At 48.2% G+C, this 16,938-nt stretch overlaps 1 protein-coding gene across 1 annotated transcript in view; it reads right to left on the reverse strand.

The window, feature by feature from the left end:
• Positions 1–15,627, reverse strand: part of TCF7L1 (transcription factor 7 like 1) — a 191,422-nt gene extending 175,795 nt beyond the window's left edge. Inside the window, exons 1-3 of the mRNA XM_052649258.1 lie at positions 15,385–15,627; positions 15,239–15,302; positions 14,871–14,998 (exon numbers count right to left, since the gene is read on the reverse strand). Coding sequence (XP_052505218.1) covers positions 14,871–14,998; positions 15,239–15,302; positions 15,385–15,627 — 435 coding nt within the window. The remainder of the gene's footprint in view (positions 1–14,870; positions 14,999–15,238; positions 15,303–15,384) is intronic.
• Between the last annotated feature and the right edge of the window lie 1,311 nt (positions 15,628–16,938).

Consider the following 16,938-nt stretch of genomic DNA (forward strand, 5'->3'; position numbering starts at 1 on the left):
ATAGAAAGTCTATGAAAGTCAATTTACAGAACCCAAAAAATTAAAAAATAAAATAAATTTTAAAAGGAGAGCGAGAACCTTGGAGCCTGATCAAGAATCTAGATCCAGCTAACGATTTTTAAGAAATACAGGAGACAGAAAAACAGGTTTAAAGACCCCTGGGGTTGCATTTAAGAAAATCTAGACAGACTAGGAGAAACTCCAGTCATCAGATAAGAACCTAAAAATCCCAATTAGGAACTTCTTTACATTCTATGAAGAACAAAGAACAAAATGTCAACTCTGCTACCTCAATATTTCACAAGATCTCAAAATCGTGAGCCGTTAAATTCTTGGTAAATCACTGATTTATCATTGATGTTGGCATAATAAAGATCATAAAAACTATGAAGAACAAACTATTATTTTTTAAAAAGGACCTAAGTCATCTTGTTCCTTCATCTCAGTATTCACAAATATGCTAAACAATTCAATAACTTACAGAGCTGAGAAATTGTTCCTGAGTTAAAATAACAAACTTTAAAATTCAACCACCATACAATTTTCATCAAAAATACAAAAATAAATAAATAAAACAAAAAATTTGGCCACAACCACAGTGATAACTGTTTCTGGTAAGAAACATCAGTGGATACTAAAACCAGTAGTTGAAAGTGATGAACAATGCTATACTTACATAGTCCCAAAGTATCTCCTCACAAGATACTGATAATCACAAACAGTAAAAAGAGTAACTTTCACATTGTAAAGAAACTATCATCCAGTTAAAAATAAATTTAAAACACACATATACACACACAGTGAAAGTGAAGTCACTCAGTCGTGCCCGACTCTTTGCGACCCCGTGGACTGTAGCCCACCAAGCTCCTCTGTCCATGGGATTCTCCAGGCAAGAATACTGGAGTGGGTTGCCATTTCCTTCTCCAGGGGATCTTCCCGAGCCAGGGATCAAACCCAGGTCTCCCGCATTGCAGGCAGACGCTTTAACCTCTGAGCCATCAGGGAAGCCCACACACAAAGAAACACAGGGAAGCCCACACACAAAGAAACATTAAAACACAGTAACTTTCTTGGGTAAATCTGGTAGACCAAATTTTAACCAAATGATCAAAATTAAGGGAGGCCTGGCGTGCTGCAATTCATGGGGTCGCAAAGAATCGGACACAAGTGAGCGACTGAACTGAACTGAACTGATGAATGGGAAAAATAGATGGTGCCTCTTAGGAGAAGCATTGAGAAGGACATCAATTTTGCAGTATTCTTGTCCAAAATCTACTTGAAGAAACATTAGGGGGAGAAAAGTTCAAGGTCCTACAAAATAAATGGCTTGTATTCTTAAAAAGTCAATACAAGACACAGTTCAAAAATCTGTTCTAGGGTTTTCCCTGGTGGCTCAGTGGTAAGGAATCTGCCTGCCAGTGCAAGAGACAAGGGTTGGATCCCTGGTCTGGGAGGATCCCACGTGCTGTGGAACAACTAAGCCTGTGCACCACAACTACAGAGCCTCTGCTTTAGAGCCCCAGGGCTACTGAAGCCCACATGTACTAGAGCCCGTGTTCTGCAACAAGGGAGGCCACCGCAATGAGATGCCCACGCACCACAACCAAGAGCAACGCCCCCCACTCGCTGCAACTGGAGAAAAGCCTGTGCAGTAACGAAGACCCAGCACGGCCACAAATACATAAAATTATTTTTCTTTAAACTTTTCTAGTCTGAGGGAGACTAAAAATAAAATCATTAAAAAAAAAAGCTATTTTAGACTGAGGGAGAGTAAAAATACATGACAACTAAGAATAGCACACAGTCTTAGGCACCTTCTGGACATCTCCCATCCCCACCAAAAATTTTTAACATTTTCTTCTACTACAAAAGCCAGGAAGACAATCAGCCAACATCTGAATAAGGTCTGTAGTTGAGACAACAGGGCTGTCTTCAGGTTAATTTCCTGATTTTGATAATTATATCATGGTAAATGTCCTTGGTCTTAGGACAAACACACAAAGCTATCTAGTCTGTCACTACTGTCAAACGATTCAGAAAAAAAGTTAAAGAAAGAAAGATTTTTAAAAGGAAATAAATGTTAACATTTGGAGAAATCTGGGGGAAAGTATATAGAAATTCTCCGTATGAGTCTGCACCCTTTCCTATGTCTAAAATTATTCCAAAATAAAAGTTAAAACATGTGTGTGTATTAATTAGTTGTAAACACATCATCCTATTGATAGATGAAGAACTCACACAAACCACTAATCCGTTTTGTTGTTTGTTTGATACAGACCATTTTACAAGTCTTGACTTAATTTGTTACAATATTGTTTCTATTTTACTTTTTGGGTTTTTGGCCACAAGGTATAGCGCCCCAACCAGGAACTGAACCACACCCCCTACACTGAAAGGGGGGGAAGCTTTAACTTCAGATTTTGAGGGAAGTCCCCAAACCCATAATCTTTTGAAAGTGATATATGTCTTTTCAAAGGGAACTAATAACCATGTAAACTTCAAAACCATGCACTAAATACTGAAGCTGGTGTGCTAACTACTTTAAGCAGTCCCCTGATGGTACCGTTTCATTGTTTCCTAAAAAATATTTTAAAATACTGCAAGAAAATATCCATGTATTAAAATATTAGTTAAAAATTTTGGTCACTAAACATATTAGTAAAATTGTAATAATACTGACATTTCTTCTTATATCCCAGAGACTCATTCTATGATGTTACTATTTAATTTAAGCCTTGAACAAATCCTGGTTTTAAAACGTAGTCCATTCAGCCAAAATGTTAATTCAGTGACTCTCAAATACTACCACTATCCCTATTTTGCCTAAGAGGGCCCTGGGGCACAGGGGCACAGAGCCAGACCATGGCTGGGCTAGAGTCCAAGGTCTGACTGCAGCCAAACCCCAGTCGCAGACCCCTTAGCCACATATACTGCTGGTCAATGGAGTATGCTTTTCTACCCTTCAATCCTTGGGCTTCTCTCCACCGGTCCTCTCTCTTTTCAGTGCAAGGTGAAAGGAACACTTATTAAGGGACTCTGGCTAACTCTAGACTCTCTTACCCTCTCCACTCCTTCCTGTATTAACTCTGCTTAGGAGGGTCTGGGAACACCTGGGTGAAGATCTCTTTCCCACTTCAAAGCTTCAGACCTATGCCTCTATCCCTGACAAGCATTTTATTAACAGAAACATTTATGCTGTAAGTTAAATATGATGTGTTTTCATCTCATGTATCCCTAAGACTACCACTATACCTCGCCTTTATGCAACCCACCTAGAAATGTTTAAATAGATGCTATGATTAACAAGTAATGGCTGTATCTAATTTGCATACAAATACGGACACAAGTACAAGTGAGGGGGGCTGGTCGGGGGCAGCAGTAGGCAGTAGACCAAGTCACCAGATGTACAGACCAATACTGCATACTGCGGTATCTAAGGACCCAAGTTGACCTCTTCAAGATGTCAAAGCAAAACACAGGGGAAACTGAAGGGAAAAAAGCAGATCACATGGAGCTGCACAGCAAAGACAAGCAAAGAAAGATTAAGATTGCAATGAATACCATCTCTGAAACTATAAAGACACCAACCATTAAGGCTCTGACTCTACCCCAGGCAGAAACAGTGATTACAGTTCCTCCTCTTAAAGGGCTGGGGATGCCACTGAAAAGAATGAATGTAGAGACGTTGCTTATTACTCATTTTTTCACTTGTATACCATTTCTTTGTATCTTGCTCCAAATGGCATTTTTACATTAATTTGACCCGTCCACTTTCAGTAGAGGGGAAATGGCAGCACTGTGGCTGGAATGATGGCTTTACAACCTTCAGGAGAGGTGACTCTGGACTCTTCTACTTCCTCTCTCGGTCTCAGCATCCTCGCGGATAAAACGGAGATTGTACCATCAGACGTGGTACCAGTTGCAAACGGTATAACAGAGCACCTTGCAACACTACAGGTGCCTACAGGCTGCTTTTTAAAAATATCGAGGTTTAAATATTCATGCTGTCAACATTCAACACATGTCTATGAATCATTCATTATGGGTCAGGTGTTTGAGTTTAACAAAGAAATATTTTGAGGTGCATTTTCTCCACAGCATTGCTTTCCGCCAGAGTTGCTGCAGATCTCCCTGAGTAGCTACTGCTGCTGCTGCGTCACTTCAGAGCGACCCCAGAGATGGCAGCCCACCAGGCTCCCCTGTCCCTGGGATTCTCCAGAAAAGAACACTGGAGTGGGTTGCCATTTCCTTCTCCAATGCAGGGGGAGGGTAAAACTCCAGGGGATACAGCTGAGCTCCCACTCTGTTTTCATCGCTCATAACTATCTGATCTTGGGGAAGCCCACCATCTCCCTGAGCCTGCGCTGCTCATCACTGGGAGAGCTGGATGGTCCCTCCTGGCTCAGAGGGCTGCAGAGTACCCAAGCAGAGTCCTTGCACAAGAATCTCAGGGAGGAACACCCAGTGCACTCCTATAAGGTATGTGTTATAAATCCATCTGATTCTAGTGACTCTGTTACAACCTTTTTGGAATTTACAGAGAAGAGTATAGTCCCAAACATCAGAAATCACTACTGCCAACAAATCTGGATTCATAAACTGATCAGCTTTTCTTTTCCCTTTTCTCTCCCTTGTTGGTTATTTATTTTAAATACAGCAGTGTGTGCACACGTCAATCCCAAACTGAACTTTTCATACCGCCATTTCTATTTCTTCTGTTTTTCTTCCTTATCATCAGATCCATCTATTTCTTAATCACAGTTACTATCTCATATTTACATCTCTGCTCTTCCACACGACATACTTTCTATACTTTCTATAGACATTCCTACAAATAACGGCCCTGTTTACTTTACAAAGTATAAAAGACAATTACCTCACTGAGATTAGTGCCTTGTAATATGCAAATTCCCAGGAGGGCTTAGCCAGGATCTCTGGGGCCTCCCCAACATCTATCAACCATACTTCTGCAGTTAGTGCTCAGTCATGTCCGACTCTTTGCAACCCCTGCTGCCAAGTCGCTTCAGTTGTGTCCGACTCTGTGCGACCCTATAGCACATCCCTGATGGTAGCTCACCAAGCTCCCCCGTCCCTGGGATTCTCCAGGCAAGAACACTGGAATGGGTTGCCATTTCCTTCTCCAATGCATGAAAGTGAAAAGTGAAAGTGAAGTTGCTCAGTCGTGTCCGACTCTTAGCGACCTCAGGGACTGCAGCCTACCAGGCTCCTCCATCCATGGGATTTTCCAGGCAAAGAGTACTGGAGTTGCAACCCCTGGAAGCCCCTTATTACTCTTTCCACCATGCTATTGTTTTCAGAAAGAGACTACCTAGAAGGTAAATTTGGGAAGCGAATGAAAATGTATCGGATTACCTGATTCCTAATTTTAAACCATCTTACACACACACACACACACACACACACACACACACACACACAGAAAAGGGGCGGTGATGGGGACTAACACATTGTCTGCAAATCTGTGTAAATATTCAGCATTTACTTCTTTCACAGTCAATTTACTTCACAAATTACAAGTGACTGGGGGGATTTTTAATTTCTAAAGAGCTTGTTTAAAAGCAACCAATTTATAAAATATTTTACAAAATGCACAATAAGAAAATAATATTTGCATACTCAGTTCACCAGAGCTCAGTTTGTAAACCAAACTATGTTGTAATCCAAATCGCAGGGGTAGGAGGAGCCAGCCTGTTCCTCCTGCATCGTTCCTTGCAAGACACACTTGTGTATTCCTCCAGGCCTCACCAATTTCAACAAGGAAAGACAGTCCCTCAACCTCGTTCAGAAAAGTTCATGTCTATGTTAGCAGATAACCACTGTTTTCTCTGAAGGTAACAAGTAGTGAAGCTCCTGGGGTTGCCCTCTAAAGGTTGCTTAACACCTGTGGAGCATAGACAGTGCTAGAGGAAGAGTCTGAACCACAGCTGCTCACTCACTTATACAACTATTTATTTGGGAAGCTATCTTCTCAGGTCCAAATTGGAACAAACCTACCTGCCCTCCACTCAAACTGATAACTCACAGATTCCTGAACAGAGAGACAAAGGTCACCTGCCCTTCTTCCAAGAGGGGGAGGAGCTAGTGGCATCAGGCATGCGTAGAAAGTCACAAGGGTGGAATGGGAAGACCCAGACTTTGCACTCAACCAATTTCAAATCTTTGCGCTGTCAATGACCAGTTGTGTGACCTTAGCAAGATACTTGACCTCTACAAGTCTGTCTGCCCAGCAGCAAAATGACAATAGCAAGTATTTATTTCTTAGCAGGTCAGAAGCAGTGACAAGTGTTCAAGTTTTAGCAACCATTGCCAAGTGCTTTCCTGGTGGGTGGGCTGTCAACAGCCTTCAAGAACAGCAACTAAGAACACCCACTTCACCACACATTTGCCATTTAACAGTCTTAGTAAGACAAAACCTTTGTTAATCTGGTGGCCAAAAAATGGTGTTTTTTTTTAACTATTCACAAATTTAGTAGACATTCAACGTTTCTTCTTCTCTGAATTTTTTGTTTACACTTATTTTATATTTATTTTCTTCAACTGAGATGAAAACTTGGAGCTTTGTTCCTCCTTTTGGATGAAACACTGGGTTGACCAAAAAGTTTGTTTGGCTTTTTCTGTACAATATTACAGAAAAACCCAAAAGATTTTTTTGGCCAACCCAATAGATTTCTAAGGGGCTTCCCTGGAAGCTCAGTTGGTAAAGAATCCACCTGCAATGCAGGAGACACCAGTTCGATCCCTGGATTGGGAAGATCCTCTGGAGAAGGGACCAGCTACCCATTCCAGTATTCTGGCCTGGAGAATTCCACGGATTGTATAATCCATGGGGCTGCAAAGAGTCAGAGCAACTTTCACTTTCAATAGATTTCTAAACTGCTAGCATGGTTTGAAAGTGTGCCTGTGACTTCATTTCCTGTCCTGAGGACTCCAGGTGACTGGGTCTCATCCCTTACTTCTTCCACAAAAACTCATGAAAAGGGCCATATTCAGGGAAACATTTTTATCATTTAATTTTCCAATTTTGAAGTGTATTTCTAAACTAAAAGGTAATTTTTCCCCCTGAAAATCTGTAGGTTATACAAGGAGATCAAACCAGTCAATCCCAAAGAAAATCAACCCTGAATATTCATTGGAAGGACTGATGCTGAAGTTGAAGCTCCGATAATTTGACCACCTGATGTGAAGAACTGACTCACTGGAAAAGACCCTGATGCTGGGAAAGACTGAAGGCAGGAGAAGGCGATCACAGAGGGTGAGATGGTTGGATGGCATCACTGACTCAATGAATATGAGTCTGAACAAACTCGGGGAGACAGTGGAGGACAGGAAAGCCTGGTGTGCTGTAGTCCATAGGGGCACAAAGAGTCAGACATGACTTAGTGACTGAACAATATGCATAATGATAAGAAAAGATTTAGGATTCTGAACCTAAAGCCTTTAGAACCTTAAAGGTGCTTGAAAAATTGAGGGAAAACTCAGAGCATGTCAGAAAGAAGTTGCCCGGTACCCCAGAGATGTTCCCTGGGCAGCACACACAGTATGGAGGAAAAGGCAAGGCCCCTTTACCTTCCCCATGTTCCCTCATTCCCAAATGCCAAGGTTTTGGAAACTGCAATTATTTCATTGCTCCCTTAATCCAATCCAGGGAGAAGACAATAAAACATGGAACATATAAAAACCCCTCTAAAAATACATTATTAGATTAGCCAACATGGGGCAATTTTCTACAAGCTTTTATGCGGTCAGTCCTTTCCCATCCCCAATTACTTATCACGTCCCAACATCTGGCCCTGACTGCAAATGAGTTGGGTTTTGGTCCCCCACCTCTATCCCCCATCAAAGTCAGCCAGCTCCAGACAATAAAAAAAGGAAAAATTACCCAAGTGTGTGTCATATCTTTCAATCAATGCACAAACATTTCATTATTAACATGTAGCTAAAAGGTTCCCAACAAGTTTGGCTTTATAACTGGGTACAGGGAAAGCGCCTGTGGTTTGCCTACTGCCAACAAAAACCCCAGCCAACCTGCCCTTGGTTTTTCTGAGAATCTCAAAGCCATCTAGCCAACCAATGCACTCCGTCCTCAATTTCTGCAACTCCACCTCTGCATTTTTCTACATCCTCTTCAACTCTTGGGCTCGCCTGCCAAGTCAGGAGGACAACGCCTACTGTTTGGTAGACGAAGGTGCACAGCAGCCTCCATCTATGAAGGAAGAGAACTGCCTTCTTCTCAAAGTTCTCAGTCTCATCTTTTCCTCCTCTTCTCTCCCATTCACCCTCCACCGTACCCTGTACCAACAAGTTCCCTTCTCCAGCATCCTGCAAGGATTCTCCACAGCCTGCAGCTCTTCCCCTCTATCTTCCACAGCACATCTGTCCAGGGTCTGGTTTTCCAACACCATCCAGGTTATGGTAGACCAGAAGTGAAATGTATAGGGTAGAAGGCTGCTCGTGTGTGTGTGTATGTGTGTAGAGTCTGGTGTGGGTTCTGGCTGAGCGATGGGCCACACTGCAGGACCAGTCCTGGTGATAGCACCTGGACGCCTGACTGAGAAGCCTGAAGCTAGTATCTATCCCTGACTACCGACCTTTTTTTTTTTTTAACTTCTCTATTTTGCCTGCGCTGGGTCTTCCCTGCTGCACTCGGCCTTTCTCTAGTTGCACCAAGCGGGGCCACTCTCCAATTGCGGTGCACAGGCTTCTCATTGCAGTGGCCTCTCTTGCTGTGCAGCACAGGCTCTAGGTGTACGGGCTTCAGTACCTGCGGCACAGTGGGCTTAGTTGTTCCTTGGTATGTGGAATCTCTCCTGGACTAGGGATCGAACCCATGTCCCTTGCATCGGCAGGCGGATTCTTAACCCCTGGACCCTGGAAGTCCCCTACCTCATCACCACACACCTGAATACTGCTCTCTGTGGGCACCAGTTACTTCCTGATTAGTGACTTCCTAAAGCTCCTTTTGACTTCTCAGTCCTCTCATCACCTCTCTCTGTGGCATCTGACCCTGAGGATACCCCCCTCCCCTCTCTCTGCCCTCCAGCTTCTGTGCCATCACAGCACCTAAGCTCTACTCCCTTCTTGGCAAGGGCTCCTTTCCATTCTTCCTCAGTGACTGCTCTGCTCTGATATTCCCTTCCTTTCTTCTCCTGCTCCTTGCATCATCCTATTGCTTCAGTTTCAGCTATTCCCTTAATATCCCCTCAAACTCAAGGCGCCACCAATGAGATTAAGCAGTTCCTCCAAGTGAGAGCCTCTGATAAACTCGTGTGGGCCTTCATTGCTCACACAGTTCACGATAAGCATCCGTCCAGCACTGGGGAGGCAAAGATGGCAGAGCAGGGCCCCACCTGCTCCAAGTCACCCCCCAGGTCATCCAGGCTCAGACATTAGCAATTACCTGTGACATCAGCCACCCCCTCCCTCCCTCCCTCTCTCCCTTTCTCCCTTCCTTTCCATCCTTCCACCTACCATCTCTCCAAGCACCAATTCAAGCAACCATACCAGTCTCCCACATCCTACCCTTCCTTCCCATTCAAATATTCTAAGCCCCTTTCACCTCACCCCTAGACTCCCGAGTGTCCCAAGCATTCTAGCTCCTCCCAGGCCCTCTCCCCACAATCACTATTATCCTTCTAAGCACAAGTACAAGTCACACTGCCTCCCAGCAGAACTTTGGATGGTTCTCTGCCGCTGCTGCTGCTAAGTCGCTTCAGTCGTGTCCGACTCTGTGCGACCCCATAGACGGCAGCCTACCAGGCTCCTCCGTCCATGGGATTTTCCAGGCAAGGGTACTGGAGTGTGTTGCCATTGCCTTCTTCATTGGATGGTTCTCTGCTGCCTCTTAAATAAGACCAGATTCCTTCACTGGCTTTCAAGGTCTGGCCCTTTATCTTTCCAGACCAATGGAAGAACTTGCATTGCCCAAATGCCCTGACCTTCCCCTTCCTCCATGCCTGTGCTCTCCCGTGCTGTCTTCTACCTCAAGACATAGGTGCAGAACTTCCACTTTTTATTCTAACCACCTTACTACTCTTAAGTTTTTTATTGTCAACAAGAATTCCTTTGCTACAATATTGCTTGTTTTTATCTTTTGGGGTATTTTGGCCAGGAGGCATATGGGATCTTAGCTTCCTAACCAGGGATCAAACCCATGACCTCTGCAGTGGAAGGTGAAGTCTTAACCCCTGGATTACCAGGGAAGTCCCTCAGCAAGAACTACTTGGAACTAAAGAATGGTGAGTGACAGGGACCAATTTAAAACAATTTCCTTTACCTGCTTTTCTTGACCATGCCAGCCCCAAACAATTTTTCAACTCTTTTTATTCTTCAAATTTTCCTCTGAACTATCTTGACTCTTCACAAGAACATTCCTAATGGTCTGTACTAACATGACTTCTTCCTAACTCACTTTTTAAGTCCTTCAGGGCAAAGTTGGTTCTAATTCATGCTAACTCTCACAGACCCTTAGTCATTGTCCATGATAAGTCCTCAATAAATATCAGATGAAGTCGAGGAGTTACGACCTTATCTTAAGGATGCCAGTCTGAATTTCCCCAGCTTAGCCAGTAAAAATGGACTCTAACTTGGAATATAAGTAGGATCTTTGCATAATGCATTTTCCAATGAGATAATCATTTAAATTCCTTTTTTATGCCACAATTTTTGGGGTAACTCTGCACATCACTGTAAAGCCTGGGACACTTTGCGTTGTAGGTTAGATATGTGTGTGTACAGGCACTAACCTACTTTCTCCTCAAGATTCCCTAGAAGTGAGATCAATGAAGAATGAAACCAACCTAAAACTTTCCAAAATTATAACAGAGCAAGCAGGTATTGCCTGCCGGATCCACCTGCTCAAAGAAAAGGGACTGACAAGTCTGAGTCCCTCCGCAGAGTCTGTCACCAACTATCACCCCAGCAATCTAAGTGCCAAAACTTCAGCAACGCAGACAGGGCCCTCATAAATGCTCATTCCATGTGAAAAGCCCTCATTAAACCCTGAGTTATATTTAGAAAAAAATGGAACAGAAGTTATATTTAGATGAAATGACTTAAAAGAACTTTCCCAAAAGCAGCATGTTTATACTGATCTTTTATACTGATCTTGCAAAAGAAAAAGTTTGACTGGGCTTTTACATACAACTCCAGAAAAACCCCAGAAAACTTCGCTATACATACACAAAGATTTCTGCTTCAGTTTCTCTGTGTCAGACATCAGCAAGACTGCCCATGGGATGCAAAGGACTTAAAAAATGGGCCCACGTTTAGAAGACAGAGGAATTGCATACAGAAATTTGAGTTGTGATGGCCTGTATGAATAAGTAGGAATAACTTGGAGCTTGAGCTGCACAACAGTAGTTCTAAAATTTGTAAAGAGGACCCCAAACTATCGATTTCCTCAGCGATTCTACCTGCCACCATTCTTTTCCCAAACAAATGTCATGAGCACTCACACTATGGTCACACTCAAAACTCCTATCACTTTGTAGCTCACTCGCTGAACCACACTCCGCGTTTTCTCTTTGGTTCTGACTTGTCAGACTATTTTTGACATCTGCTTTCTTCTGTGTTGACTTACATTTTCCTAGCAAAATTCTAGTCAACAGCACTGAGGTGGTTTAGTAAACTGGTGAAGTCTTTTCATGAATGAACGTATAATTTTGGGTGACTCTTGGAAGGAGTGAAAGGTGGTTTGCGGCAGTTAGCCCTCTCTTCACAGGCCACAGGGTCCCCCGGGGTTCCAGAGGAGAATGAATCACGGCTCAGAGGCTTGGCACACGCCCCAGGTTAAGGGGACCTCTTCTCTAAAGAGGCTCAGGAAGAGGCCACTTCCCAGCCAAGCCAGAGTGGAGGGCAAAGGTAACAGCGGGTGGGGAGGAGACAGCCAGATTGGAGGACTGGCTGGCCCCCAGTCGTCCCGGAAGGAATTTTGCCAGTGGGCGAGGGTTCTGCAACCCTGCTATTTGCCATTCCTAGGGTCAATTAATACCCTGAAAACACTCCAGCCAAATCTCATTTTTGCCTCTGGTTTGGTATTTCCAAGCAGAAGAGAACTGAGGTTGCCTGGTTTTATACCACTTATAGACCTTAGAGCAGCCAGCCCAGGGTTGTGAAATTTGGAGGTGAAACCAAAAAAGACCAGAGAACAGGTCACACATTCCAGGCACCACTCCTCTCACCCTTCAGCCACCTTCCTCCCCCTACTTTCCTCCCAAAATCCACCTTAAACATTTTACCAGGCAGGGATCCCCACAGAGGGCCACTTTGTCTGCACCCATAATTTGCCTACAGTTAGAATCACATTAATTTCATTAATATAATCATTCAGCAGAAAAGCATCATCTCAATCTTAGAGTCCAGACAATCCAGTGCTTAACTAACAGTCACTGATGCCCAAAGATAGGATCAAATTAGCAGGTTCTACTGAGCTGATATAAACGCAGGAAACTTCAATGAACTCTATAACCAGGCAGGTCAAAGCCCAATGACAGACACATAAAGGGCACAGAATTGATGGAGGCATTGAACTTACTTCTGAAAGGGCAATTCACCGGGGAGGCAAGATAGAAACAGAAGAGGGAGATGAGACATACCAAGTCTCCTAAGAAGGGTAACAGGGAGAGGGTGAGTGTTCTTGGAGGCTGAAAAAGCAGGATGGCAACATGGGCTCAGGCAAGGAACAGCTGAAGGGACGAGTAGGAAAAGTCAAAAGCATGTAGAGGGGAAAGTTCACCTTCCTCCAAGAAGGACTCCAAAAGTCCCATGCAAGTCTGGATACAGTAATCAGAAAGCCCCAGGACCAAAAAAAAGCAGGCTTTGGGAGCTCTTAGTAAAAGACGTAAGATGGTAAAAAGAAAAAAGAGTGGTAAAAGATGGTAGCAGGAAGGAGGGGACGGACGCAAACAAAATCTGTCCCACTTGGGCTCTTGAGGGGGAGGGGACGGGCAGCATAGGAAGACAGTGAGCTGACACCATTCTGTCACCAGAAACCCACTCCAGTATTCCTGCCTGGAGAATCCCACGGACAGAGGAGCCTGTCGGGCTACAGTCCATGGCAGAGAGACACGAATGAAGCTACTTAGCATGCAGTGAGAAAGGGGGAAGAAAGAGCCAGATCCAGTCAAATAACTGGTGATATTTGGAGCATTTCTGGTGACTTTATCTGCATCAGGACATGGATCTGGATCGGTGCTGAGTCACAGAAATGCCAAACTCCTTTTCCCAAACATCTAAAGGTAAAAGGGAGAAAAGGGACTGTGGTAGTGTGACCTCATACACAGTTACAGAAACCCTACTAAAACCTTCAGAACTGAATTATATCTGCGGACACCGACGAGAATCTGTGAAAACCTAAACAAAGGCTTGTTTTGCTCAACTTTTACTCACACCTTCTTTCTTTTTATATGAATGAGAAAAAGCAACAACCAGATGCCCCGTTTCAGCTCACAGTCAAGACTTGTATTTGGGAGGTCCCAGGATGCTCCAAGGCAGGGCCAGGGAGGCAGGGTCTTCCCTGCTTGAAAGGGGAAGCTGTGTGGCTCCACTCCGCTTTCGGTTGGTCAGAGTCCTCAGCCTCCACTTGCACGCCCCAAGGGCCTGCCGAGCGACCCCTCTGAACCTCCGCACACGTCTCCGCTCTCCACGGACCGCCGGACCATGACAGCAGGGACGGTCCATTCAGCACCAGCGTTTCCCAGGCAGCCCTTTAATTGTGATCGTCATTGAAGGACAGCTTGAGCATAAAGTGAGTTTGTCCGGCCAGTCTTAAGGAGCCAAACACCTCCCACCCCGAATCAAGCACTAACTGGTAGGCGCTGGGAAACCGGGCAGGAAGCAAAGAGAACCACTGTGCTGTGCGAGGCGCCCAAGCAGCGCGCAAGAGCCTGGCACATAGTAGGTAGGCGTTCACCCAAGATCTGCCAGCGGACCTAGCACCTGGGCTGGAGGCCCTCGGGTGGGGTGGCAGCTCAGGGCACACACACAAAACCCGGCCAGCCCAAGGGGCTGCAGCCCTCGCGACGCGGGGGGCGGGAGTTAGAGCCTGCGAGGGGGCGAAGGAATCCGCCCTCGTTTGCACGTCGTCTGGGGCCCGGTCAATTTGCTTAATCACCGCTCTAAATGCCAGCGCGCAGCACACAATGCGCGCCCATTAACAGGTTTAAAGTGTCGCAGCGCTCGCTTTAAATGAGAAAAGCCGGCAACAAAGGGGGAAAAAGCCAAGTTCCTCAACTTGAAGAATGCCTCGATTCGCCCTCGAAATCATCTCGGCGAGTTTAAAATCCAGAGCTCTACAGAAAAGTTGAGGCCCCAGGCGCGAGGGATGGGGGTGGGGAGGGGGGTGTGTATGTTTGCGTGTGAATAACCCGCCACGAATACTAGGTTTCTTAGAAACCGACTTCTAGCTGCCCAGCGAAGCTGGAGTCGCGGGGCAGCGTCGCCAACCCACCTCCCCCGGCCCCACTGCCCAACTGCCAGGGAAAGCGGACCGATTTCCAGGAAGAAAGCAAGACCACCTCCCCCCTCCACGCCCCGCTCAACATACACTCCCGCCCAACCGGCACAAATCCAAGTTTTTCGCTAGCGCGAGCAAAGAACTCCGAACACCAAGGAGAACGCCAGAAGTAGACCCCGAAGCTGTTCCCCAGCCAAAGGGGAGAATATAAGGGAATGTTCCAGGCACTCCCAGCGCAGCCTAACCCTCGACTGCCGGAGTGGTTCAGCTCCGTAAGCAAGTTCTGCCCGGGATCTTCCCGGGACGGCCCCATCCCCCACCCCGTCGCCGAGCCCGGGGGCGCATCTCTTGAGCCCCGACCGCCCGCGCGCCCGGGCGCGGCGGGACGGGCACTCACCGTGCGCGCTCCTCCGGGAGACAGGGGTCCGTTGGGGAGGTACGGGCTACTCAGGTCCGGGATCATCAGGAATGGGTAGCCAGGGTAGGGGGGCCCCTTAAAGAACGCGCCGTCCTGGGGCCTTCTCACTGCCGGTAAAACCAAAGCGGGGTTGAGGCCGGGGCCCTCGGGACACCGCCTTGGTAAGGGGTCCCGGGGTGGGGACCGGGAATCCGAGCGCCCCCCACGCGCGCCCCAGGACGGCTGAGGCCGACCGGGGCGAAAAACAGGGGCACGGCCACCGGGGCGAGGGGAACCGAGGGCGACCCGAGCCGAGGCGCCGAGCGCTGCGGGGCCGGGAGCCGGCGACAGCCCGGACCCGCACGTACCTTCGGCAAAATAGTCCCGTGGCTTCTGGAAAGCGTCCCGGGCGGGCTGCGGGCGCCTCTCCGCCTGCGAAGGAGACACAAAGGCGAGGGCGGGTGAGCGGGCGCCGGGCCGGGGTCCCCGGGGTCGGCCGCGGGGGCTTCCTTACCTCCGAGTCCGAGCTGCTGCTCTGGTTCTCCGACTCGTTGACCAGGGACGACTTGACTTCGTCCAGGTCCCGCTGCGCCGACGCGCTGTCGCTGCTCGGCTCCTGCTCCTCGCCTCCCTCGTCCTGGAAGGGGATCAGCTCGTCGTTGGCCCCGAGGTCGTCCCCTCCGCCTGCTGCCCCGGCGCCCGAGCCGCCGCTGCCGCCTCCCGAGCCGCCGCCGCCGCCGCCGCCGAGCTGGGGCATGGTGGGGCCGCGGGCCGGGGCCGCCGCTCTCCGAGCCCCTCGCCGCCCGCGCCCGGCCCGGCCCGGCGCCCGCCCCTCCCTCCCTCCCGTTCGCCGGCCTGCTCCGCTCGCCGCCCCGGCGGCCGCAGCAACAAAGTTTTGACAGGGCGTGGCCCGGAGGGAAGCGGGGCCGGCGCGACCGGACGGGGGCGGGGGCGGCTCGGCTCGGGCCCCTAGGGCAGCGCGGAGCCCGGGGCTCCCTAACTCGCTGCTGCCGCTGCCGCTTGCTCCGCCGGGGCGTCCCAGCGCCTGGCCCGCCGGGGAGGGGCGAGCGGGGAAGGAAGGAGGGACCGGAGCGCGGGGCAGGGGGGCCGGAGGGAGGAGCCCCGGCTGCAAGCTGACACCCGCGCGCCTCGCGGAACGCGGAGAGCCCCGGCGCGCACACACTCGCCCTCACACTCGCACTCCGCTCGCTCACACCTTCCCGGGCTGTGCCTCCCTGCAGTGCGCGCACGGCCTGGCCCCCAGACTCACCCAGACCCCTTCCCCGAGCCCCATCCAGCACCCCCTGCCCGCGCCCGGCTCTGGGCCGACCGCTCGGGTCCCACCCCCACCCCTAGGCATCCCCTAACTTTCTTCCCGATAACCCCCAGAACTCCGCAGCAGCTCCACACCCCCTCCCACCGGATCCGCGCGCTAGCGGGCGGCACTGCCCCCTGCGGGAAAGCTTCGGACCCGCAGACGCGCCGGGACCTTCGGTGCCCGGAGTCCTCGAAGCGCTGGATCCCTCCCGGCTTGTTCTCCCTCGCCTGCCTAGGGTAGAGGATTAGAGAAACGTACCGCACCCCGGAATATGTCCGGCGGCCTCCCGCTCCTCTTCTTCCTGTGGGGTTCCAACGCGACCCCCACCCCGCCCCAGTTCAGGTTTTCAGCTTTGTTCAGGTGTCCAGAGTCACCCAGGCTGAAATCCCCAAAATCACCTTCGCCCCATAGTTCCGGACCGGGTGCTTAATCGAGTAACTTGCGGTGCTGGGTTCAGAAAGACTTCGGATTTGATTCGTTGCGAAGGAAAATGACCCAGTGATCTCTGAAGCGTTCACGAAGCTGCCGTGGGAGCCAGTGATCGAATGATAAATGCCCAGCCGGCCTCATGCCAAAGAAATGCCAGATGCCGTATCAAGTATCGTCTCTCCACCCAGTTCGGCAAAGTTTGAAAAAGTGAATCTTGTGTCTTCCGCAGTAGGGAACTATTGGTGAGAGCATCTGTTTTAAAAGGCAGAATGGGAATACTTAAAACAATTTTAAAGACGACTGAGAGGCGTTTTCTCCAGC

This window comes from Budorcas taxicolor, chromosome 11, assembly GCF_023091745.1.
Source record: "Budorcas taxicolor isolate Tak-1 chromosome 11, Takin1.1, whole genome shotgun sequence".
Taxonomy (NCBI): Eukaryota; Metazoa; Chordata; class Mammalia; order Artiodactyla; family Bovidae; genus Budorcas; species Budorcas taxicolor.